Genomic DNA, 25,826 nt, shown 5'->3' on the forward strand with positions numbered 1-25,826 from the left:
AAAACAGTCCTGTAGCGTAGCATCCGCGTCATCTGACCACTTCCGTATTGAGCGAGTCACTGGTACTTCCTGCTTTAGTTTTTGCTTGTAAGCAGGAATCAGGAGGATAGAATTATGGTCAGATTTGCCAAATGGAGGGCGAGGGAGAGCTTTGTTTGCGTCTCTGTGTGTGGAGTAAAGGTGGTCTAGAGTTTATTAGCTACGTTAGCTACGTTATTGAGGAAAGATGTACTTTCTATGCCTGTGATGTGTGGTTGTCCCACCTAGTTATCTTAAGATGAATGCACTAACTAAGTCGCTCTGGATAAGAGCGTCTGCTAAATGACTAAAATGTGAAATGTAAAATGTGTACTATTATGTCTGGAGCAGGCGTTGTAAATCTCCATGAATAAACTGACTCAAAACGTAATATTAACATGGCCAACGTATAGCCAGCCTGCCGTATTAAAAATGCTTTGGTATTATTTTTCAGGTGTATATGAAATGTGCCTCTAAAATGCTTTTTGATATTCCCCAACCAACAGAGAGGCAGCAGCTCAGCATTCTGCTGTCAGAGATTATACAGTACAGTGCAGCATAGGAGTCGGTGTGAGCAGACTGCTGAGACCCTCCAAAGGGGATTTGAACCATGTCTCCAGGGGAAGGATATGATTAGTATGGGACAAAGTACAGGTTCCTCATGCTGACTTTTTGTGCTCAGAATGCAAAAGGCTTCGGGGTGGAGGGGTGGAGGGGAATGCAGACAGGGTCAGAATGAGAGTGGAACGAGGGTGGAAGGAAAACTGCCTGTTATTCTGTCCTCCTCCAATGTGTTGAGAGTCTGACCTCTACCTATGCTGCTTATCGTTAATGGTTAGACAGCGTCAGTCGTCTATCGTTGATGGTTAGACAGCGTCAGTCTTCTATCGTTAATGGTTAGACAGCGTCAGTCATCTATCGTTAATGGTTAGATAGCGTCAGTCGTCTATCGTTAATGGTTAGACAGCGTCAGTCATCTATCGTTAATGGTTAGACAGCGTCAGTCGTCTATCGTTAATGGTTAGACAGCGTCAGTCATCTATCGTTGATGGTTAGACAGTGTATGTCTTCACAGGTGTTCATGCTCCTTAGATGCATTGTCTCATCAGAATCATAATTTTGATTGCAGCTGAAACTAATTAATTGCTAATTTCTAATTGAAAGTCAGCTAGAAGATGATTCAAGCTTTGCCCAGTGGCCCTGCAGGCTTACCAGCCTGTTTCTGCTTCAAAGCAGCAGAGGTTGATGACATATTGGATCCCTTTTGTCAAAGTCAGGCTGTTTAATTTGAGAGCACGCCCTCTCTCCCCCTTCTCTCCCCAGGTGTACCTCCTGCGTGAGCAACCCCTTCCCCTGTAACTGGTGTAAATACCGCCACATCTGCACCAACAACCTGGCAGAGTGCTCCTTCCAGGAGGGACGTGTCAGCAGCGTGGAGGTAAGAAACTATACTGCACACACAGACACTAATGAATAGCCATCTCACAGCAGACTGAACACAGGATGAGGCCGCCGGGGTGACAGGAAGTGTGTCCGTGGAGGTGCCTGCCTGGTTCTGTTATTCATATGAGCTCAGCACTGCGGTCCTTTACAGCCCGTAGAGAATCCAACCTGGTCATGGCCCTGTGAACCTGGGTCAGGCTGACCCCATCATCTAACACACTGCTCCCATTGTTTTGTGTGTGATCCACTACTGCAGGGACACATTGTCTGCACTGTTCGGGAACTAGCTTCTTGGAGTGGTCTTAAAGTCCCATTCAGTCCTGAACTTGGCATTCTTTGTCGTATTGAACCATAGATATTTTGTTCTCCAATCTTATTAAAAGCAAATGTAATTTCCTTTTGTTTATATACAGGCACTTTAAGATGGGTGGTAATATCCCCCCCAAAAAAATGTTTAGCAGTAAAGAGGAGCATAAAGTAGGGAACTTGGTTAACAAGAATCTTGTGCTATAGTGTGGTATAATAATACACTCAGGGTTCTTCTAAGATCCTCAAAGTGAATATAACTGGAAACCTGTTAAATCACCATGCACTGCAAAATCATTCTGGCTATGGATACGAAAGATATCAACACATTTAACATCAACACGCCAGAGGATATACTGATTGAACTTGCTCTGCTGGGAGTTTACCTCATATTTGGATTTTTGAATTCTGCTTTGCCACTAAAATCATAATAAACACAGAACTAAAATATTGTGTTATTGTTGTTATTGTTATGCGTATTAGTAATAATAATAATACAAAATGAACCCCAAAAGGTTATTTGAGGAACCATTAAAGGGGGTTCTTTGAAGAGCCCGTTTAAAGGGTTCTTTGAAAAACTTGTAGAGGTTCCCCCACAGTTTTAATTCGAAGAACCCCTAAAAGATCTTCTCCAGGAACCTTTTCTTTTTAGACTGTACTGTGTGATTTTTTCTCTCCATGGTACCTCACAATATTTGGTCCAATGTGATATTTGATGTTATATATATATATATAAAAACCTTCATCAGTTAATATTTCTCTGCTCATTCCCCAATGCCCCTGAGAGCGTTAAACCATCCAACTTGGCCAAATGATGGTTTAGTGAAAGAGAGTGACACCAGAGTAATTGGGCTTCCAAAAGGCTGCGTCTCATAATGGCTTCGCATCAATCCTACCCTTCTCAGTACACACTTGACTGGGCTACACACCAGCTGAGAAGCCCAGGGCAGGAGTGAAGGTTCAACACTGTAGCGGGGGGTTTTCAGCAAGTGATGCCATGCAGTAGAGTAGCACCTTCACATGACTGGGTTGCAGACCGGGTGAAATCTGCTCTTGTTTACATTTCAGTCATTTAGCAGACGCTCTTATCCAGAGCGACTTACAGGAGCAATTAGGGTTACGTGCCTTGCTCAAGGGCACATCGGCAGATTTTTTGACCTAGTCGGCTCAGGGATTGCAACCAACAACCTTTCGGGTTACTTGCCCAATGCTCTTAACCGCTAGGCTACCTGCCTGTCTTCTCGCAGAAGATTCTACCAACTTGTAAACATACACGTTCTGTTCAAACACGATTGATAACACAAAATGATGATAGATTAGCAATGAACATTGAGTTGAACAGAATGAGGTAAATTCCCCTCATTATCCTATGGTCTTAGCAGGAGAATCATAATGGATAATGAAGATGGAGACTAATATATAGGCATCATATAAGAATAGCTCCCCTAATTAACAACCACCTTATTTTACAAGAAGAACAATCTCAAATCAAATCAAATCAAATTGTATTTGTCACATGCGCCGAATACAACAGGTGTAGACCTTACCGTGAAATGCTTACTTACAAGCCCTTAACCAACAATGCAGTTCGAGAAATAGAGTTAAGAAAATATTTACTAAATAAACTAAAGTAAAAAAAATTAAAAATTACATAACAATAACGAGTCAATGTGCGGGGGTACAGGTTAGTCAAGGTAATTTGTAAAATGACTATACATAGATAATAAACAGCGAGTAGCAGCATTGTAAAAACAAAGGGTGGCCATTTGATAGCCACCAATTGTAAATGGTCCAGGTGGCCCTTTGATGAATTGTTCAGCAGTCTTATGGCTTGGGGGTAGAAGCTGTGTTCAGAACCAGGCTCAGGAGTGACTGGGGGAGAAAAGGGAAGTTAAGAGAAAGAGGAGAAGCGTCCCTTTGTAACGGGGGTGGAAACACGCACCCTTCGGCTTTTGGCACATTAGAATTTTACGCTTAACTGAAAATCAAAGAGATGCCTTATCTGGCCCTATCAGACAGAGGCAGCCAGCAGCGGAGCGGGCAGGGCCTACCCGTCACAGCCTCCCCCAGCCTGCCCCAGCCTCCCCCAGCCTGCCCCAGCCTGCCCCAGCCTCCCCCAGCCTCCCCCAGCCTGCCCCAGCCTCCCCAGCCTCCCCCAGCCTGCCCCAGTCTCCCCCAGCATGCCCCAGCCTCCCCCAGCCTGCCCCAGCCTGCCCCAGTCTCCCCCAGCATGCCCCAGCCTCCCCCAGCCTCCCCCAGCCTGGTCCAACCTCCTTGCCTCCCAGTTCCACGATTGACAATCTCCTTATTTCACCCCTAAAAAAAGGAATTACTCAGCGAAAAAGAGTGACTCATGCACTGCTGATACTGGAAGGGGAATATGTTGGAGAAGCAGGCCAGTATAGACTCCTCTTCCTCTGCACCCACAGTGAAAGAAAGAAAGAAAGAAAGAAAGAAAGAAAGAAAGAAAGAAAGAAAGAAAGAAAGAAAGAAAGAAAGAAAGAAAGAAAGAAAGAAAGAAAGAAAGAAAGAAAGAAAGGTTGATTCACAAAGGAGCGCACATATCATGGGAGGATTTTAGAAGTAGACTTGGACTGGTATGCTGCGATAAACAAGCCAGGGGGAAGAATCCATTTTGATGTGGGCCGGCTGGCTGCCAGAGTTTTTGTACTTCTTAGTCTATTATTCAACTGATAGTGTTTCTGTCCAGTGATCAATGTGTCAGTTGTCCAGGTTTGAAGCGTCTCTATCTCTGTGTCTGTGTGCATATGCTTGTCTGTCTGTGTGTGTATGTGTATGATTGTGTTCAGTGGAGCGTGTCTCATCTGCAGCCCTGCCCTCCAGTGTGCTACCATGGCTGTGTTGGCCCTGGGTTGGAGAGGTGCTTCAGAGAAACAGCGGGGGCACTCCAAACAGACAAACAGACAGAGAGCGACACGGCTGTGGGCTGGGGGGAGGAGATGTGTTGCTCTGCTCTGAACAGGTTTCTCCCCCATGGCTCTCCAAGGACACGCCAGCCAGCCAGATCCTACTGTATAATCCACAGCACAGTAGCCTTCTTCAGCCCAGGAGTGTGCAGAAAGAGATAGGACTGGATCAGAGCAATAGCTGAGCTCCATCCAAACTCACCGTCCTCCACAAGGCTGCATGGCTCACAGGCAATGAGAAATGAAAAAATGACAAACAAACCCCTTTCCCACTTATCTATTGAAGAAAAGTTGTATTATGTACAGTGAGGGAAAAAAGTATTTGATCCCCTGCTGATTTTGTACGTTTGCCCACTGACAAAGAAATGATCAGTCTATAATTTTAATGGTAGGTTTATTTGAACAGTGAGAGACAGAATAACAACAAAAAAATCCAGAAAAACTCATGTCAGAAATGTTATAAATTGATTTTGCATTTTAATGAGAGAAATAAGTATTTGACCCCTCTGCAAAACATGACTTAGTACTTGGTGGCAAAACCCTTGTTGGCAATCACAGAGGTCAGACGTTTCTTGTAGTTGGCCACCAGGTTTGCACACATCTCAGGAGGGATTTTGTCCCACTCCTCTTTGCAGATCTTCTCCAAGTCATTAAGGTTTCGAGATTGATGTTTGGCAACTCGAACCTTCAGCTCCCTCCACAGATTTTCTATGGGATTAAGGTCTGGAGACTGGCTAGGCCACTCCAGGACCTTAATGTGCTTGTTCTTAAGCCACTCCTTTGTTGCCTTGGCCTTGTGTTTTGGGTCATTGTCATGCTGGAATACCCATCCACAACCCATTTTCAATGCCCTGGCTGAGGGAAGGAGGTTCTCACCCAAGATTTGACGGTACATGGCCCCGTCCATCGTCCCTTTGATGCGGTGAAGTTGTCCTGTCCCCTTAGGAGAAAAACACCCCCAAAGCATAATGTTTCCACCTCCATGTTTGACGGTGGGGATGGTGTTCTTGGGGTCATAGGCAGCATTCCTCCTCCTCCAAACACGGCGAGTTGAGTTGATGCCAAAGAGCTCGATTTTGGTCTCATCTGACCACAACACTTTCACCCAGTTCTCCTCTGAATCATTCAGATGTTCATTGGCAAACTTCAGATGGGCCTGTATATGTGCTTTCTTGAGCAGGGGGACCTTGCGGGCGCTGCATGATTTCAGTCCTTCATGGCGTAGTGTGTTACCAATTGTTTTCTTGGTGATTATGGTCCCAGCTGCCTTGAGATCATTGACAAGATCCTCCCGTGTAGTTCTGGGCTGATTCCTCACCGTTCTCATGATCATTGCAACTCCACGAGGTGAGATCTTGCATGGAGCCCCAGGCCGAGGGAGATTGACAGTTCTTTTGTGTTTCTTCCAATTGCGAATAATCGCACCAACTGTTGTCACCTTCTCACCAAGCTGCTTGGCGATGGTCTTGTAGCCCATTCCAGCCTTGTGTAGGTCTACAATCTTGTCCCTGACATCCTTGGAGAGCTCTTTGGTCTTGGCCATGGTGGAGAGTTTGGAATCTGATTGATTGATTGCTTCTGTGGACAGGTGTCTTTTATACAGGTAACAAACTGAGATTAGGAGCACTCCCTTTAAGAGTGTGCTCCTAATCTCAGCTCGTTACCTGTATAAAAGACACCTGGGAGCCAGAAATCTTTCTGATTGAGAGGGGGTCAAATACTTATTTCCCTGATTAAAATGCAAATCAATTTATAACATTTCTGAAATGCGTTTTTCTGGATTTTGTTGTTGTTATTCTGTCTCTCACTGTTCAAATAAACCTACCATTAAAATTATAGACTGATCATTTCTTTGTCAGTGGGCAAACGTACAAAATCAGCAGGGGATCAAATACTTTTTTCCCTCACTGTATGTATAGACCTGTTTAGCATGTTCAAGCCCTGAGTAATGTGTTGTCATTTAGATTAGGTGGCATCATTAGTCAGTGTATTCAGTGATGTTTTGATGACTACTATTGACATTGGATAGATGGTCCCTCATCACTGGTCCTTCACCAGGTTCATTAGGGTGGGAAAGGTAATCCCTGTGGGGAAGAACAGCAGTAAACTGTTTGGTTTCTGAGAGCGAAATGTTTTGAATCTGTGAAACCTGATATGGGTTTAAAAAGATCTAACCTAACTGTGTGCTGCAAAACTAATGATAGAGTCCAAATCTTGCATACAGACTTTTTAAATAGGCTTGAGAGAAAGGTTGTTTTTTTACTACTTAATTGGTTTGTTAAACCGAGAGATAGCAGAGTTGTTCACGACCAAGGATGCTCTTTTATTCTCAGCCTCAGCTCCTCAATTGAGAGGATCAAAGTAGGAATCGATTTTCCATATGAGGAGAATCTTCTGGCCCCGCCAGCCAGCCAGCCACAGAGACCAACAGACAGACAGGTAGATAGATACTGTGCTGCCTGCTCCGTCTCACATTTTCCCCCACATTATTAACCATTACACTAAAGTTAATAACACCATGCAGATATGTAACCTTAAAGGGAGCTCCCCGTCAGCTCAGGGGCAATGTCTCACTGAGACTCCTAATACTTAGTGAGAGCTCAGGGGGAATGTCTCACTGAGACTCCTAATACTTAGTGAGAGCTCAGGGGGAATGTCTCACTGAGACTCCTAATACTTAGTGAGAGCTCAGGGGGAATGTCTCACTGAGACTCCTAATACTTAGTGAGAGCTCAAAGACACATTTTCATATTGGCCTTTCCCAGAGGACCCCTGAGATCAAACAGTGTGCTGCTGGGCTCTCCAAAACAACTGTTCCCCTCGGCGCTGTGTCTCAGTGGGGCGGCCCTTTATTAACGAGCGACAGCCCAGTAATTAATTGTGGGATGAGTGACAGAGGAGCCATTATCCCGGCAGGAAGTAAGGAAGTGGTCCTGGCACTCAGCGGTGGGCAGGGGCCACAGAGGATAAGGAAGTGACACTGTGTGCTGCTGTCACCAGCAGCACATTACTGAGCCCCTTCCACAGAAACCAGTGGCCCATTACTCACTGTGTAACCAGAGGCCACTGGACTGCCACGCTGGCCCTGCGGAGGGCCCCTTCCCAGTCTTCTCTTCTCATGCCAAACAGGAGTGACGATAAGCTATCTTATTTTTACAAAACACTTTGCAAGTAAAACATCAAGATCAGATTGGTTCCCATCATGCTTTGTTATTGATAACAGCCTGTATGTGAGAATTTTCTAATACCTCAGTCTACCGGTGTTTGTTGCACAAACTGGCTTGAATCCATCTCTGTCATCAAGGGATATTTCCATGTCAGCTATGATATCATAACAGTTCTTTTTTTAAGATGGTTGCTTTTCTATTAGTTAGAAAATGTTAATATCTATCTACACTGAACAAAAATATAAATACAGCATGCAACAATTTCAAAGAGTTTAGTGAGTTAATGTTCATATAAGGAAATCAATCAATTAAAATAAATTCTCATTAGGCCCTAATCTATGGATTTCACATGATTGGGAATGCAGATATGCATCTGTTGGTCACAGATACCTTTAAAAAAAGGTAGGGGTGTGGATCAGAAAACCAGTCAGTATCTGGTGTGACCATCATTTGCCTCATGCAGTGCAACATATCAATCAATCAATCAATCAATTTTATTTTATATAGCCCTTCTTACATCAGCTAATATCTCGAAGTGCTGTACAGAAACCCAGCCTAAAACCCCAAACAGCTAGTAATGCAGGTGTAGAAGCACGGTGGCTAGGAAAAACTCCCTAGAAAGGCGAAAACCTAGGAAGAAACCTAGAGAGGAACCAGGCTATGAGGGGTGGCCAGTCCTCTTCTGGCTGTGCCGGGTGGAGATTATAACAGAACCATGCCAAGATGTTCAAAAATGTTCATAAGTGACAAGCATGGTCAAATAATAATCAGGAATAAATCTCAGTTGGCTTTTCATAGCCGATCATTAAGAGTTTGAAAACAGCAGGTCTGGGACAGGTAGGGGTTCCATAACCGCAGGCAGAACAGTTTAAACTGGAATAGCAGCAAGGCCAGGCGGACTGGGGACAGCAAGGAGTCACCACGGCCGGTAGTCCCGACGTATGGTCCTAGGGCTCAGGTCTCTCAGTTGGCTTTTCATAGCCGATCATTAAGAGTTGAAAACAGCAGGTCTGGGACAGGTAGGGGTTTCGTAGCCGCAGGCAGAACAGTTGAAACTGGAATAGCAGCAAGGCCAGGCGGACTGGGGACAGCAAGGTGTCATCATGCCCGGTAGTCCTGACGTATGGTCCTAGGGCTCAGGTTCTCAGAGAGAAAGAGAGAACGAGAGAATTAGAGAGAGCATACTTAAATTCACACAGGACACTGGATAAGACAGGAGAAGTACTCCAGGTATAACCAACTAACCCCAGCCCCCCGACACATAAACTACTGCAGCATAAATACTGGAGGCTGAGACAGGAGCGGTCCGGAGACACTGTGGCCCCATCCGAAGAAACCCCCGGACAGGGCCAAACAGGAAGGATATAACCCCACCCACTCCGCCAAAGCACAGCCCCCGCACCACTAGAGGGATATCCCCAACCACCAACTTACAATCCTGAGACAAGGCCGAGTATAGCCCACAGAGGTCTCCACCACAGCACAAACCAAGGGGGGGGCGCCAACCCAGACAGGAAGATCACGTCAGTAACTCAACCCACTCAAGTGACGCACCCCTCCCAGGGACGGCATGAAAGAGCACCAGCAAGCCAGTGACTCAGCCCCTGCAACAGGGTTAGAGGCAGAGAACCCCAGTGGAGAGGGGAACCGGCCTGGCAGAGACAGCAAGGGCTGTTCGTTGCTCCAGCCTTTCCGTTCACCTTCACACTCCTGGGCCAGACTACACTCAATCATATGACCTACTGAAGAGATAAGTCTTCAGTAAAGACTTAAAGGTTGAGACTGAGTCTGCGTCTCTCACATGGGTAGGCAGACTGTTCCATAAAAATGGAGATCTATAGGAGAAAGCCCTGCCTCCCGCTGTTTGCTTAGAAATTCTAGGGACAATTAGGAGGCCTGCGTCTTGTGACCGTAGCGTACGTATTGGTATGTACGGCAGGACCAACTCGGAAAGATAGGTAGGAGCAAGCCCATGTAACGCTTTATAGGTTAACAGTAAAACCTTGAAATCAGCCCTTGCCTTAACAGGAAGCCAGTGTAGGGAAGCTAGCACTGGAGTAATATGATCAAATTTCTTGGTTCTAGTCAGGATTCTAGCAGCCGTATTTAGCACTAACTGAAGTTTATTTAGTGCTTTATCCGGGTAGCCGGAAAATAGAGCATTGCAGTAGTCTAACCTAGAAGTAACAAATGCATGGATTAATTTTTCTGCATCATTTTTGGACAGAAAATTTCTGATTTTTGCAATGTTACGTAGATGGAAAAAAGCTGTCCTTGAAACAGTCTTGATATGTTCATCAAAAGAGAGATCAGGGTCAAGAGTAACGCCTAGGTCCTTCACAGTTTTATTTGAGACGACTTTACAACCATCAAGATGAATTGTCAGATTTAACAGAAGATCTCTTTGTTTCTTGGGACCTAGAACAAGCATCTCTGTTTTGTCCGAGTTTAAAAGTAAAAAGTTTTCAGCCATCCACTTCCTTATGTCTGAAACACAGGCTTCTAGCGAGGGCAATTTTGGGGCTTCACCATGCTTCATTGAAATGTACAGCTGTGTGTCATCCGCATAGCAGTGAAAGTTAACATTATGTTTTCGAATAACATCCCCAAGAGGTAAAATATATAGTGAAAACAATAGTGGTCCTAAAACGGAACCTTGAGGAACACCGAAATGTACAGTTGATTTGTCGGAGGACAGACCATTCACAGAGACAAACTGATATCTCCTTCACATAGAGTTGATCAGGCTGTTGATTGTGGCCTGTGGAATGTTTTCCCACTCCTCTCCTGGCTGTGCGAAGTTGCTGGACATTGGCGGGAACTGGAACACGCTGTCGTACACGTCGATCCAGAGCATCTCAAACATGCTCAATGGGTGACATGTCTGGTGAGTGTGCAGGCCATGGAAGAACTGGGACATTTTCAGCTTCCAGTAATTGTGTACAGCTCCTTGCGACATTGGGCCGTGCATTATCATGCTGACACATGAGGTGATGGCTGCGGATGAATGGCACAACAATGGGCCTCAGGATCTCGTCACGGTATCTCTGTGCATTCAAATTGCCATCGATAAAAGGCAAAAAAGTGTTAGTTGTCCGTAGCTTATGCCTGCCCATACCATAACCCCACCGCCACCATGGGGCATTCTGTTCACAACGTTGACATCAGCAAACCTCTCGCCCACACGACGCCATACACGCTATCTGCCATCTGCCCGGTACAATTGAAACCGGGATTCATCCGTGAAGAGCACTCTTCTCCAATGGCCATCGAAGGTGAGCATTTGCCCACTGATGTCAGTTACGAAGCCAGAGGCAGCGCTCCTAGTGGCCGGGGACTTTAATGCAGGGAAACTTAAATCCGTTCTACCTCATTTCTACCAGCATGTTAAATGCAAATCTGACCATAACTCTATCCTCCTGATTCCTGCTTATAAGCAAAAACTAAAGCAGGAAGCACCAGTGACTCGGTTAATAAGGAAGTGGTCAGATGACGAAGATGCTAAGCTACAGGACTGTTTTGCTAGCACAGACTGTAATATGTTCCAGGATTCTTCCGATAGCATTGAGGAGTACACCACATCAGTCACTGGCTTCATCAATAAGTGCATCGATGACGTTGTCCCCAGAGTGACCGTACGTACATACCCCAAGCAGAAGCCATGGATTACAGGCAACATCCGCACTGAGCTAAAGGGTAGAGCTGCCGCTTTCAAGGAGCGGGACTCTAACCCGGGCGCTTATAAGAAATCCCGCTATGCCCTCCGACGAACCATCAAACAGGCAAAGAGTCAATACAGGACTAAGATTGAATCATACTACACCAGCTCTGACGCTTGTCGAACGTGGCAGGGCTTGAAAACTATTACAGACTACAAAGGGAAGCACAGCCGTGAGCTGCCCAGTGACACAAGCCTACCAGACGAGCTAAATCACTTCTATGCTCGCTTCGAAGCATGCATGAGAGCATCAGCTGTTCCGGATGACTATGTGATCACGCTCTCCGTAGCTGATGTGAGTAAGACTTTTAAGCAGGTCAACATTCACAAGGCCGCAGGGCCAGACGGATTACCAGGACGTGTACTCCGAGCATGCGCGGACTAACTGGCAAGTGTCTTCACTGACATTTTCAACCTCTCCCTGACTGAGTCTGTAATACCAACATGTTTCAAGCAGACCACCATAGTCCCTGTGCCCAAGAACACTAAGATAACCTGCCTAAATGACTACCGACCCGTAGCACTCACGTCTGTAGCCATGAAGTGCTTTGAAAGGCTGGTCATGGCTCACATCAACACCATTATCCCAGAAACCCTAGACCCACTCCAATTTGCATACCTTCCCAACAGATCCACAGATGATGCAATCTCTATTGCACTCCACACTGCCCTTTCCCACCTGGACAAGAGGAACACCTACGTGAGAATGCTATTCATTGACTACAGCTCAGCGTTCAACACCATAGTGCCCTCAAAGCTCATCACTAAGCTAAGGACCCTGGGACTAAACACCTCCCTCTGCAACTGGATCCTGGACTTCCTGACGGGCCGCCCCCAGGTGGTAAGGGTGGGTAACAACACATCTGCCACGCTGATCCTCAACACAGGGCCCCTCAGGGGTGCGTGCTCAGTCCCCTCCTGTACTCCCTGTTCACCCATGACTGCATGGCCAGGCATGACTCCAACACCATCATTAAGGTTGCTGACGACACAACAGTGGTAGACTTGATCACCGACAATGATGAGACAGCCTATAGGGAGGAGGTCAGTGACCTGGCCGTGTAGTGCCAGGATAACAACCTCTCCCTCAATGTGATCAAGACAAAGGAGATGATTGTGGACTACAGGAAAAAAAAAAAAGAGGACTGACCATGCCCCCATTCTCATCGACGTGGCTGTAGTGGAACAGGTTGAGAGCTTGAAGTTCGTTGGTGTCCACATCACCAACAAACTATCATTGTCCAAACACATGAAGACAGTCGTGAAGAGGGCACGACAAAGCCTATTCCCCCTCAGGAGACTGAAAAGATTTGGTATGGGTCCTCAGATCCTCAAAAAGTTCTACAGCTGCACCATCGAGAGCATCCTGACTGGTTGCATCACCGCCTGGTATGGCAACTGCTTGGCCTCCGACCGCAAGGCACTACAGAGGGTAGTGCGTACGGCCCAGTACATCACTGGGGCCAAGCTTCCTGCCATCCAGGACCTCTATACCAGGCGGTGTCAGAGGAAGGCCCTAAAAGACTCCAGCCACCCTAGTCATAGACTGTTCTCTCTGCTACCGCATGGCAAGCGGTACCGGAGCGCCAAGTCTAGGTCCAAAAGGCTTCTTAACAGCTTCTACCCCCAAGCCATAAGACTCCTGAACAGCTAATCATGGCTACCCGGACTATTTGCATTGACCCCCACCCCACCCCAACCCCCTCTTTTACGCTGCTGCTACTCTGTTTATTATTTATGCATAGTCACTTTAACTCTACCCACATGTACATATTACCTCAATTACCTCAACTAACCGGTGCCCCTGCACATTGACTCTGTACCGGTACCCCCCTGTATATAACCTCCCTACTGTTATTTTATTTTACTTCTGCTCTTTAATTGTTTATTTTTTTATAAAAAATGTTACTTATCTAATTTTTACTTAACACTTTTTATTTTCTTAAAAACGTCATTGTTGGTTAAGGGCTTGTAAGTAAGCATTTCACTGTAATGTCTACACCTGTTGTAATCGGCGCATGTGGCAAATAAAAATTGATTTGATTTGAGGTCAAGAATGTAAGACCCTGGTGAGGAAGACGAGCAAGAAGGTGAGCTTCACTGAGACGGTTTCTGACAGTTTGTGCAGAAATTATTCGGTTGTGCAAACCCACAGTTTCATCAGCTGTCCGGGTGGCTGGTCTCAAACGATTCTGCAGGTGAAGAAGCCGGATGTGGAGGTCCTGGGCTGACGTGGTTACACGTGGTCTGCGGTTGTGAGGCCGGTTGGATTTACTACCAAATTCTCTAAAACGATGTTGGAGACGGCTTATGGTAGAGAAATTAACATTAAATTCTCTGGAAGCAGCTGTGGTGGACATTCCTGCAGTCAGCATGCCAATTGCACACTCCCTCAAAACTTGAGACATCTGTGGCATTGTGTTTAGAGTGGCCTTCTATTGTCCCCAGCAGAAGGTGCACCTGTGTAATAATCATGCTGTTTAATCAGCTTCTTGATATGCCACACTTGTCAGGTGAATGGATTATCTTGGCAAAGGAGAAATGCTCATATTTTTGTGCATATGGAACATTTCTGGGATGTTTTATTTCAGCTCATGAAACATTGGACCACCACTTTACATGTTGCGTTTATATTTATGTTCAGTATACATTGTAGAATACACTGGAGTACAGAATAGCAAACTCACAGTGTTCAATCCATATATTTCCCAGGTTGAGTTTAGAAGCTGCTAGTTGGAGTTTGATTAGGTAGAATAAGGAGCCTGCTGTGTAGCTAGCATTTAATTGGAGCAGCTCTCAGATGATTTGGAGGGTTGTGTTTTTTCTACCCATTTCAAGGAGTACAGCGAACGTAGACTGTAAATGACATTAGAAATAGAATAGGGACTAAAGCAACAGACCTTTTTTGCTACTTACTCTGCTCTCAGAGAGCGAGCAAAACAGAAAAAGAGAGACAGAGAGAGAGAGAGAGAGAGAGAGAGAGCGAGAGAGAGAGAGAGAGAGAGAGAGAGACAGAGAGAGAGAAAGAGAGAGAGAGACAGAGAGAGAGAGAGACAGAGAGAGGGAGACAGAGAAAGAGAGACAGAGAGAAGGAGACAGAGAAAGAGACAGGGAGAGCAAGACAGAGAGAGAGAGACAGACAGAGAGAGAGAGAGACAGAGAGAGAAAGAGAGAGAGAGAGAGAGAGAGAGAGGGAGACAGAGAAAGAGAGTCAGAGAGAGGGAGACAGAGAAAGAGAGTCAGAGAGAGGGAGACAGAGAGAGAAAAATTATACCGCCCTCCCGTCTCTGACTTTTAATGTTTCAACAGAGAAAAGTGCTTAGCTGTGTGATAACTGGGATATGCACAGTAAGGTTAATGGAATCACTGTCAACAGGCTGTAAACTGCCTGAGCTGCCTTAATGGGGTGCTAATCAGCATCAGGGAACGGCCCTTCAGGGGGAATATACAGCTGCCTCAGAGACTATACGGTTACAGGTCTGTAGGCCTACCACCGAGGAAGGACTGCTCCTTCATTGCATGGCTTACTGCATTAGTGTCACATGTACTGTATGACATATACCCTAGCATAGCCAGCATGACAAGTATAGCACACATCGGATGCATTAATGTTATCTTTCTTTCTTTCTTTCTTTTCTTTTAATCTTTATCTTTAACTCTGCTTTGTTGGAAAAGGACCCGTAAGTAAGCATTTCACTGTTAGTCTACACCTGTTGTTTACGAAGCAGGTGCCAAATCAAATTTGATTTTGATGAATCAGTCTATTTGAAATGTATTCTCCTTGTCTTTGTGGAAAGAGTCCCAATTCATCACGACAAACCTCACTTACCTGCCCCAGGCTTTTTAAAATGTCACACTAACGTTTCTGATAAACAAACCACTTATCCTGTTTCACCCCTAATATGCAGTCGATTAAAGCTTGTTAATTAAATTTAGCAGACGAGAATGAATGGTGGTGGCATCTTGGGGTTATGCTTGTGTTAAACGCAGACAGAGGAATTAATTAATGTTCAAACTCCACTGAGAGAAACCACGAGAAATGCCTCTGTCCAGAACACTGTGTGTAACGACTTAGAGAAAGCTTACATGTATTTTGAATGACCAAAAGAATGATACATTTTTAATTACACAGTCTTGCTTTTCTGATAAAAGTAGTTTTATGTAGTAGTCGTTTTGGGTTTTATAATGTATCCACTTAAATAATTGAAAACTGTGAAAAACCCATTAAGTTCCATGCGTCATGAGTCCTCACCTAAAATATGTTACTGCTCTGGTTGCACTACTCAGTTAAATGAATCATGATGTTACTGATGTGCCAGCCACTCGAAGCCTCTCTGTGATGCTCTTCAAGGCCCATGCAGCTTTTACTCTGATGTAGGTAACCATGAAATCCACTCAGGCCCTGAGTAACCAAATCCACCGTACTTATATGTCAGCCATTGAATAGAGCTCTCTACATATAGATAGTAGCTCTTAGGCCATCATAGATGTGCTACTGTACACCATCTCCTGGTTACCAGAATGTTGCTAGTCTGTCCTCATTTTTCGCATTTTTCAAAATTGACAAATGTAGTCAAATGTATTTGGCTGTTACCAGAGAAAGTTTTGCTATTCAGAAGTGTTTTCACTCATATAACCTTTGATGTATGCATTTGTCATACTGAACATGATTTAGCATTTTCTGGCACACCAGGTGTTGATGCTAGGTCCCTGATGACTCAATGTGGCATATGTGATATCGGTGGATCTATTTGGTGTTTTGAATGTCAACCTGCCAATTGACAGAGCAGCATTGAGAAGCAATCTGAGACATTCATCATTTCCAAAAGGCTAACCATCTCCAGTCTGGAGCCTTCTGTCCTCACTGTGGAGCTGGAGGTTATTCAACGGCGCCGCTGATAAATCAGAACACCACCACCACCTCCCTGCAGGAAGTAAATCTTTCTCTTCATCCACAGAATATGAAAATTAGATTTATTGATGCACCAGTATACAAACCTTTACAAATCACTTGCCAGACACAAGAGTTATGGCTGTGTGGGCTGTGGAGTTGCATCATTGTCACTGAGGCGTTGGCTGGCGCTCTGTGTGTCTGTCCTGCAGACTAGAGAGGCTTCTCTCCCTCTCCGCCCTCCTCGCCGCCAACGCCCGCCCAGACAAGGCCTCTGATTTACCACATCCACCCTGGCAGACTTTTACAGCCACCTTGATTATTGTTCAGTGCTAAATGGATAACAGATTATTCTAAATATCCTTTAATACAGAGGGGGTCATTAAGCAGCTGTGGTATCTCTCGGGTTGGGATGCGCACATCGTCAGTTTTCTCGGATTGTAATCATCGCATCAATACGGACTTTCCTGTAACTTCCGAGATCCTTTATGGGTTGTTTCTCGCAATGTCGATATGAATCCCTGTGATAAATGCCTGGACCCTCTCTAGGCTCTCGATCTGTGCTCACCTAACTAGCACAGGCAGACATGCAGGATTAAGGAATATATTAATTTCTCGCTTCATCAGTGTGATTTTCAGAGAAACATGCGGCTCATAAAATCAGAGATGGATCCAACAGCTGTGTAATAGGGATTTTTAACCTCTTGTTTGCTTTTGGTTTCAAGCTATTCCCACGTTTAATGGCCTCTGTGCGTCTGTACAGGAGTCCTTCTGCCTTGTTGGGAAAGTAGCGCTGCTAATGGACATTACTCACGGCTGCTCACCGCTCAATAAACTGGAATCAATACGTCTTCGTTAGCTATGTAGACCAAGTTTTAATTAATGATTATGTTTATTAATCAGTTCTGGCATCCCTTTATTGTAATGGGTTTGGCTTTGCAAAGAAAATTAGCAGAGTGTTAATTTGTAACTTTGTTTGTGATTCTTGATTTTCAGGGCTGTCCCCAGATCCTGCCCACCAGTGACATCCTGGTACCTGCAGGGATCATTCGTCCAATCACGCTGCGAGCCCGGAACCTCCCTCAGCCCCAGTCTGGACAGAAGAACTATGAGTGTGTGTTTAACATCCAGGGCAAGATGCAACGCATCCCAGCTGTACGCTTCAACAGCTCCTGTATCCAGTGCCAGAACACCTCGGTGAGTACCTGGCCTATTAACATGACTTATCCTCACTGAAATACTTATTTCCAGGCCCACAAGACCTTAATGTATTTGTTTATACAGTATTTACTGTAAAATATCTTGTGTGTTTTTGTTGGGTTTGGGATCTTGGTCCAAGGTTAAAACTCATTAAGTACTTTGGTGCTATTATGCTGATCATATACTGATCTTTTGAAGTAGTTTTCTACAGGTCCTTTACTAATACTGGTATAGAGACAGACCCCAGGGAATCTTGTAAAATAATTAGCCAGTTACACAGGAGGTGACTCTTCATTTGGTTGGACAATGTGACACCATGGAAAGGGAATGTGGTGTGGGTGGATGGGCCGGAGCGTTCCTGGGTTATGAGGGTAAGAGATTGACCAGCCCTCTGCCACGGAGTGTGTCCCCTCTAACCCCCAGATCAAAGGTCAGGCTGTGGGCCGCCGTCCTTCGACAGGACAATTGATGTCCCGTGGCAATTTAATAATGAGGATCACGTCTCCAGCACACACGCCCTTCCCCAATGGGTCAGCTTAGGATTGATTGTTGTACTTTCCCTGGCCGACATATGCTGCCTGGCGCTCTACATTGTGAAGGCCTTTGGGAAGGACCCTGCCACGGAGAGCAACTGTTGTCCTTCCATCTGCTTTCACTCATTTCCTCCCTGTCATTACTCTTTCTGTCTCTGACACCCGCCCCACCCCGCCCCGCGCGCTCCGGCTATGCATTTAAAATGAAATTGAAAAGCCGTTTTGTGGTAGACCATTAAGTGAGTGCACATAGGTTAGAGCATTGGGCAATGGGGTTTGGATTGTTCAAAACATTCAACCGCAGATGCTGTGTAAACAATGAGACAGCTCTATGAATATAGTGAGGCAATCAGCATAAATAGATGGGTGCTTTAATCACTTCACCTACAGATAAACATTTGAAGTTGTTTATCACACACAGGGATAGGCTAATACTCTGCATGTAGACAGCTATAGTATATGCTGCTGCTGCTGTCTGCCCACTATGCATGCCAATATATGCCTATATTTCACCTTGATAACCAGAGTAGATAAGAGCTGAAAAATAGCATTCACGCTGGGTCTCCATGGGCGATCGTTCGAAGACACTGGTGTAAACTAATCATTGTCTACACAGTTATTGAGAAAATAAAACATTGAATATACAACGTTAACTGTAAATGTTAGGCCTCCCTCACACTCCCTCCTCTGCTTCGTCTCAATCTGACAGAAAGAGAAACCCCACCTTGAGAAACCCCATCTCCCGAGTGGCGCAGTGGTCTAAGGCACTGCATCGCAGTGCTAGCTGTGCCACTAGAGATCCTGGTTCGAATCCAGGCTCTGTCATAGCCGGCCGTGACCGGGAGACCCATGGGGCGGCGCACAATTTGCCCAGCGTCATCCAGGGTAGGGGAGGGAATGGCCTGCAGGGATGTAGCTCAGTTGATATAGCATGGTGTCTGCAATGCCAGGGTTGTGGGTTCGATTCCCACGGAGGGCCAGTATGAAAAATTTAAAAATGATGTATGCACTCACTAACTGTAAGTCGCTCTGGATAAGAGCGTCTGCTAAATGACTAAAATGAGATTGATATTCAGGCACTGATGTTTTTTTAAACGTAGCCCCTCCCCCACTGACTCCCCTCCCCCATTTTTTATGGTACCTACTACCCTCCCCCCTCTGTATCTCTCTATCACTGTCTCTCTTTCTCCATCCCCCTCTTCCCTCTCTCTTTGTTTGAATGGGATCTTTAGATGAATTGATAGTCTGATTACCTGTGACACAGCGGGCCACATCATCCCTCAGTCTCTGTCTCTCTGCTCCTATCTGATGGATCTCTCCTGAATAGTAATTTAGCCGTAGTAAAGACATGCCGCAGATTAGACTCAGTCCCTGGGGTGTGTGCTGAATGAAGCCCCCCCACACTCCCCCTTCCTCCCCCCAAATACTCAAGGCAACAGCGCAAGGCAACAGCCATCAATCAATTTGGCCGTCAAGACGAGTGGCGCGGCTTCATTCCCACAGTGCTGCAGCCAGGTGACTTTGAGGGCATGGGGTCCATGCTAATGCAATTGTGAGTGTCCTCAGATAGGCAATGCTGAATTAATCAATTTAATCTCCTGTTTACTCTGCCCCTCACTGAGAACTTTCAGGTATCAGTCAGCACTTTTGTCCTCATGGGAGGCCCCTGTTCTATGGTAGGGGTTAGTTAGGTTAAGCATACGTTGGACATGTTCACCAGCTGTGACGGTGTGTTTTACCAGACAGGGCAACTCTAACCTGTTGCAGTTTGATGTGCTTTCACTTTCAGGTTTTTCTTTAATAGCTGTAACTGTAGGGATTGTAATGCTTAGACTGAGTGAGACTCAGCTGTAGCCTTGGACTCTGCTTGATGATGAAACATGTTCTCTGGGTGAAACTAACTCAGATTCATCCCGTTGGAACTAAACACACAGCCAGACCACTCATATTATTCCTTCACTGCCTCATAACTGTTCTCTTATCAGCTCTCTTATCCCTGTGACGATCTCCTCTTCCAATCAGGGCCCCTCCCTGGGAGAGAGGTGGCATTGTAGTGGACAAACAAGCCTCCCTCCCGTCTCCCGTCTCCTTCATTTCTCAGCTGTTTCCCACTGGCTTGACTTTCTCTCCCTGAGACAGCTGCTCGGTCACTCTCGCAGTGCTCTATGTCTGTGTGCACCATGATATACATTTATAGGCAGCTGATTTTTCCTGCTAAATACGTTTAAAAACACACCAAAAATAGCAGGGTTGGGATCAATTCCAATTGAAGTAAAGTAAACAACAAATTATAATTCAATAATCGGAAAATATTTCATTTATTTTCAATTACTTCTCAATAAACTGAAAAGTGCAAGCTATTTATTTCAAAAGTTATTACATTTCAGAATTGTTTATTCAAATCACTTCCTGAATTGACTCCCTTCAATTCGAATTGAACCCAAACCTGGTACATAGAACTGCCATTCACCAAAGAAACTAGCTCTGAGGCCCGTATGTCCACGTTGCTGTGTGTTTGTCTGTTTCCAGGACAGTTGTATGTGAAGTTGACCCCTGATCTGTGATGTGCAGTTCAGCATGTGAAAGATGTCCATGCCATAGATCTAGAGAAGCCCTGTGTCAGTGATGCAGAGAGATAACAGCAGTTTGCCCTCAGTTTGCAGACAGAGAGACAGACCAGTAGACAGAGGAGAACAACACATGGGTCTGACATCACATCCTTCACAAATACAACACAAGGTTGGGCCCGTCTCTCTGCCCAAATACAGCCTGAAGTCAAATACATGCCATCCTCTTTCCACATTCCAACTCTTCCCTGTCTCTCTGCCTCTACTTTGGTATTTCAATGCATTCATTTTCTCCAGCTAAATATATCAACTAAGCTATACTACCGGTTTACTCCTGGTGTGGTTGGATACATGTAGTTTCAGTTCTAATGCAGCAGGTGCATCCTCCATCACCCATGCCACCTCCATCCAAAGAGAAATACAGTATATTTTTCAAAGGTGCTCATACATACAGATTAGACAACTCTATATGATAATTCATGCTGATCCACATCAATCCATAAATCACGTTCCCCAACTGTTTGATATATATGGGTATCATTTCAAAAGGCATACATGGACTGTAATCAGCTCAGACGCACAGCTACTTGTTTCTTCCTGCTTGATTTTACTGCAGACATCAGCAATGTGGTGCCATAGCTAGAATAAATCAGTATGATACACCCCCCACACATATACACACTGCCTTTCAAATAAATGATAAATCAGGGTCTTTGAAACTCAATAAGAATTTTCTTTGGTAGTGTAAAGGGCTTTTGTGCATTTTATGCATTTTTGTTTGACAACATGCTTTACGTTGCAGATTACACATGGCACACGTATAACTTTGATAGGCTGAATCTGAATACATGGGACTTCTCATCTTTTCTATCAAAATATTAAAATAGTCTTAAATGAATCCATGGATGTAAGTGTTGCTAAGCCCTGCTGACCCCATAGCGACAGGCATTGGCAGTGTTACCCAGGAAACGTAGAGTAAATACCTTTTGCACAACGACCAAGTTCTGCACTACCCTCTTGATGGAAAGTGCTCTCACAAAGAACATAATTATTTTCGAACCATGTTAGCAAAGCTTTTGAATAAAAAACACTTACATGTTATTTTTCAGGCTTTCTGAGTCAGCATTCCCTCGTTACTCTATTGTTCTCATCGAGTGCCCAATCAGACTACCAACGTCTTCGGTGTTTCTCAGTGGAACATACTTGACGTGTCTCGAAAGGACCTGCCCTGCTCTTGACACCACAGGCCCCGCTAATGGAAAAGATTGACCATGAACCAACCTACATGTTAATGATACTGTGGACATGTCACCTCATTGTCAATATAAACGTGCTCCATTTTACATCAGTTAGGGCAGGATATATGTTGCTGTTTATGATCAATCTTTGATCTGTTTGTATGCTCCCAACATCTCCTCTGCACTTTTGTTCCTCGTAGAGATAGTCATTATACTTCTATGGTGTTTACCCTCTCTCTTGTGATTGTTGCATATTCGCGTCCGTCAGTCTCTGAAGTCGTAGATACTGTGCCTGTGAGGCTCTGTAGCAGGTGGGCTCTGGTGGAATAAATTGTCCACTAAATGGTGTGATCTAGCTGTCAATAGTACGAATTATGAGCCTGTTTCATCACGTTTTGTGTTTCCTATTTGTTTCGCTTTAAGCACCATCAATGGAAGGGGAGAGAGTCTCCGCTGCATTCCCCCAATTTAGAAATCAGTGCATTAGTTACCCCCCTTCTCTGAACAAGTTTTCATCTACAGAGAATGTTTCGGTGTCATCATGTGAAAAGTATGCTTTGATGTTCTTGGGTTATTGCACTTACCTCAAATATGATGGCACGAGATCAACCATGGCCTCAATATGCAAGTCATATATTCTGTGTTTATGGAGTGAGCCCTGAACCAGCCGTAATCCTTCATGGCTAACACCAACATTCCAGATGACCCTATCTGTTTCTTTATCCAAGCTAGTGTGACCTTAAATCTGCCACCATGATGCAGCATACAGTACATATTTTCCTAGTGCAGTAATCAGAATGATGAAATTAAGTGTGGTTTGCAGAGAATATCATTTATGTTCACTAATATCGACTCGCTATTCATTACTGTGTATGTTTAAGAAGGAAAAAGGCCCTTATTCAAAGGTAATTTTGCTGAAGTCGGTCGAATTTTGAAACTTAATTAAATGAAACAGAAAAGCCTTCATCATTAAGGGAAATTGATTTTCACTCTGTCACCAGAAGGAGCCAGCATTGACGACACAGCCAATTCTACTACTCACAGTCTACACCAAGGTTTCCCAAACTCGGTCCTGGGTAAAAAACAAAACGTGCTCCCAGGGTGGGCCCCAGGACCGAGTTTGGGAAACCCTGGTCTGCATCCACATCTTCAGTACAGTATTAATTCTCTTCATTTAGACGGATGGTTCAGCTGCTGCAGATAACTAGAGTCGATCCTTGCCAGAGTGCTCAATGGTTTTCATTTGAATCTTTATTAGTTTATTCTGAATAACACAAATTATTGTAATTTTTTAATTTTTTTTAAATCTCCAAACCCATCATCTTTTAAACATAGTAATGCCTACTATAAAATGAACTTGGTGACAATATGTGTATCTCTCATATGGGTCCCTTCAATAGACCCTTCACCATTTTCAGTGATCAAAAGGAATAGCTTCCATTTGTTCAGCTATAACTGTTGTTTGCAACCCACTAAGAGCTAAGGATGAGTCTCAAAGGGTAAAAATGTTTTTTTTTCTTCTATCCAGTGATGGATTTTTTATTTATTTTTTTAAATGAAGATTACCTCACTGCCTCGCCTTGCCTCGCCGGCAGCCCAGAGAGCTGTCTGACAGAACCAGGCCAGTTTGTCTCCACTTGCTAGTCTCAGAACCAGTGGAACCAAGGACTGAGGAAAATAAATTCACGACTGGCAGAGATAAGCTGCATTGTATGGCCCAACACAAAAGCTTCCCGCCATTTACACACACGCGCTAATCTCCTCAAAGCTGCCTGCCTTCCACTTGAAAAAGAAGGCTAGAAAATACATTATATTACCTCCAGAAATACATTGTTACTTCCAGAAATACATTGTTACCTCCAGAAATACATTATACTACCTCCAGAAATACATTATGTTACCTCCAGAAATACATGATGTTACCTCCAGAAATACATTATACTACCTCCAGAAATACATTATACTACCTCCAGAAATACATTGTTACCTCCAGAAATACATTATACTACCTCCAGAAATACATTATACTACCTCCAGAAATACATTGTTACCTCCAGAAATACATTATACTACCTCCAGAAATGCATTATACTACCTCCAGAAATACATTGTTACCTCTAGAAATACATTATACTACCTCCAGAAATACATTATACTACCTCCAGAAATACATTATACTACCTCCAGAAATACATTATATTACCTCCAGAAATACACTGTATGGCTCTCCTGTGGATTACATTATCAGGGCCTTGGGAAGAGTGCATGACAACAACCTGTATACTGTAAGTTTCTGAACCCGACAAGGCTTTGAACACTGCCATTAACTCACCTACCGGATTTGGATTACCTATTGAACAAATGTAACACCTCATTGGATTGTGAAGAACATCGGTGGCCTTCTAAAACCATTTCACAAAATGCTGTTATTAAATTAGGCATTTACGATATACTTCCCGTTTTATGGCTGAAAAACAAGTCCACAAAAGGTTAACTGTAGTTTATATGTCTGTTTGATGGATAGAAGTGAGGATGGTCTCAAGTTGAGTTTTGTTTTCGTAGTGTGACACTGTGAAGCGATATGATTGGGGGAAGTTAATTCAATGACCCTGCCCAGGAAGCTGCTGATCCATAATTTACCTCAATTATGGACTAGTGCCCCCAGTACTAACTGGACCCTATAGAGATGTAACCCCAGTACTAACTGGACCCTATAGAGATGTAACCCCAGTACTAACTGGACCCTATAGAGATATAAGAACATTTGGAGCCTGGTGTGAACAGGTTCAGTTCAGCCTTTCAGTATCCACACTGGTGCATTCCCTGCTGGACTTGCTCCCAGATATTTCCCAGAACATCTACACAAAGTTTAAACGTTCACACACACTAACACACACACGCATGCCCACACACATACACGCGTGTGCACACAGACACACTCACACTCGCACACAACACAGCCGATTTTCCAGTTAACATGTCCCTGGACTGATGAGGAATTAGGAGGTGCTGGTTGTTTACTCAGCTCTGATATTATTTAGGTGAGGTATGGATGGATAAAAGTTAGGTATGGATGGATAAAGGTTAGTTATGGATGGATAAAGTTGAGGTATGGATGGATAAAGGTGAGGAATGGATGGATAAACATTTGTCACCTATGATGCTTCCGTTAAGACTTAACGGTTCAACAGGAACCTTCAGGTGTGACCGTATTTCCATCTTGGGTGTCAAACAGTAGCTGATCTATCAAACTGGAGCTGCTCTCTCTCTCTCTGAATCTACTGAGAGATGATTTAATGTAGTCTGGAATGTTATCTTTTTAATGCAGAATTCAGGGCCCTCTCCTGCTGTTAGTCTGCCCTCATTCCTCCATTGCCTCCTTATCAACACCCATAAGTGTTCTGGCCGTGGATCGATGTGGCTGATCAGCGATATTCTCTCAGGGTTGCTGCTGGCTAAGTGCCCTGAGTGTTGCTGCTAATTAAAACACAGGCAGTAAAACCACCACCCCCTACTTCACCTGACAGACACACAGTAGCCGCAGCAACCAACTCTCTCTCTCTCTCTCTCTCTCTCTCTCTCTCTCTCTCTCTCTCTCTCTCTCTCTCTCTCTCTCTCTCTCTCTCTCTCTCTCTCTCTCTCTCTCTCTCTCTCTCTCTCTCTCTCTCTCTCTCTCTCTCTCTCTCTCTCTCTCTCTCTCTCTCTCTCTCTCTCTCTCTCTCTCTCTGCAAAAAGCCAGATTAACTCAAAGCCTAGTCTGTAAAAAAAAAAAAAAGCCACAATGTCTCCCTGACTCGCTCACAGCTATGGAATCTAGT

At 44.5% G+C, this 25,826-nt stretch overlaps 1 protein-coding gene across 1 annotated transcript in view; it reads left to right on the forward strand.

The window, feature by feature from the left end:
* plxna3 (plexin A3) overlaps window positions 1-25,826 on the forward strand; it is a gene marked incomplete at both ends in the record, with an annotated part of 147,307 nt that overhangs the window by 94,105 nt on the left and 27,376 nt on the right. The window contains 2 exon segments of the mRNA XM_084186683.1: window positions 1,342-1,456; window positions 17,467-17,667. Coding sequence (XP_084042809.1) covers window positions 1,342-1,456; window positions 17,467-17,667 — 316 coding nt within the window.

The sequence above is a fragment of the Coregonus lavaretus genome (assembly GCF_964263955.1).
Source record: "Coregonus lavaretus genome assembly, chromosome: 22".
Taxonomy (NCBI): Eukaryota; Metazoa; Chordata; class Actinopteri; order Salmoniformes; family Salmonidae; genus Coregonus; species Coregonus lavaretus.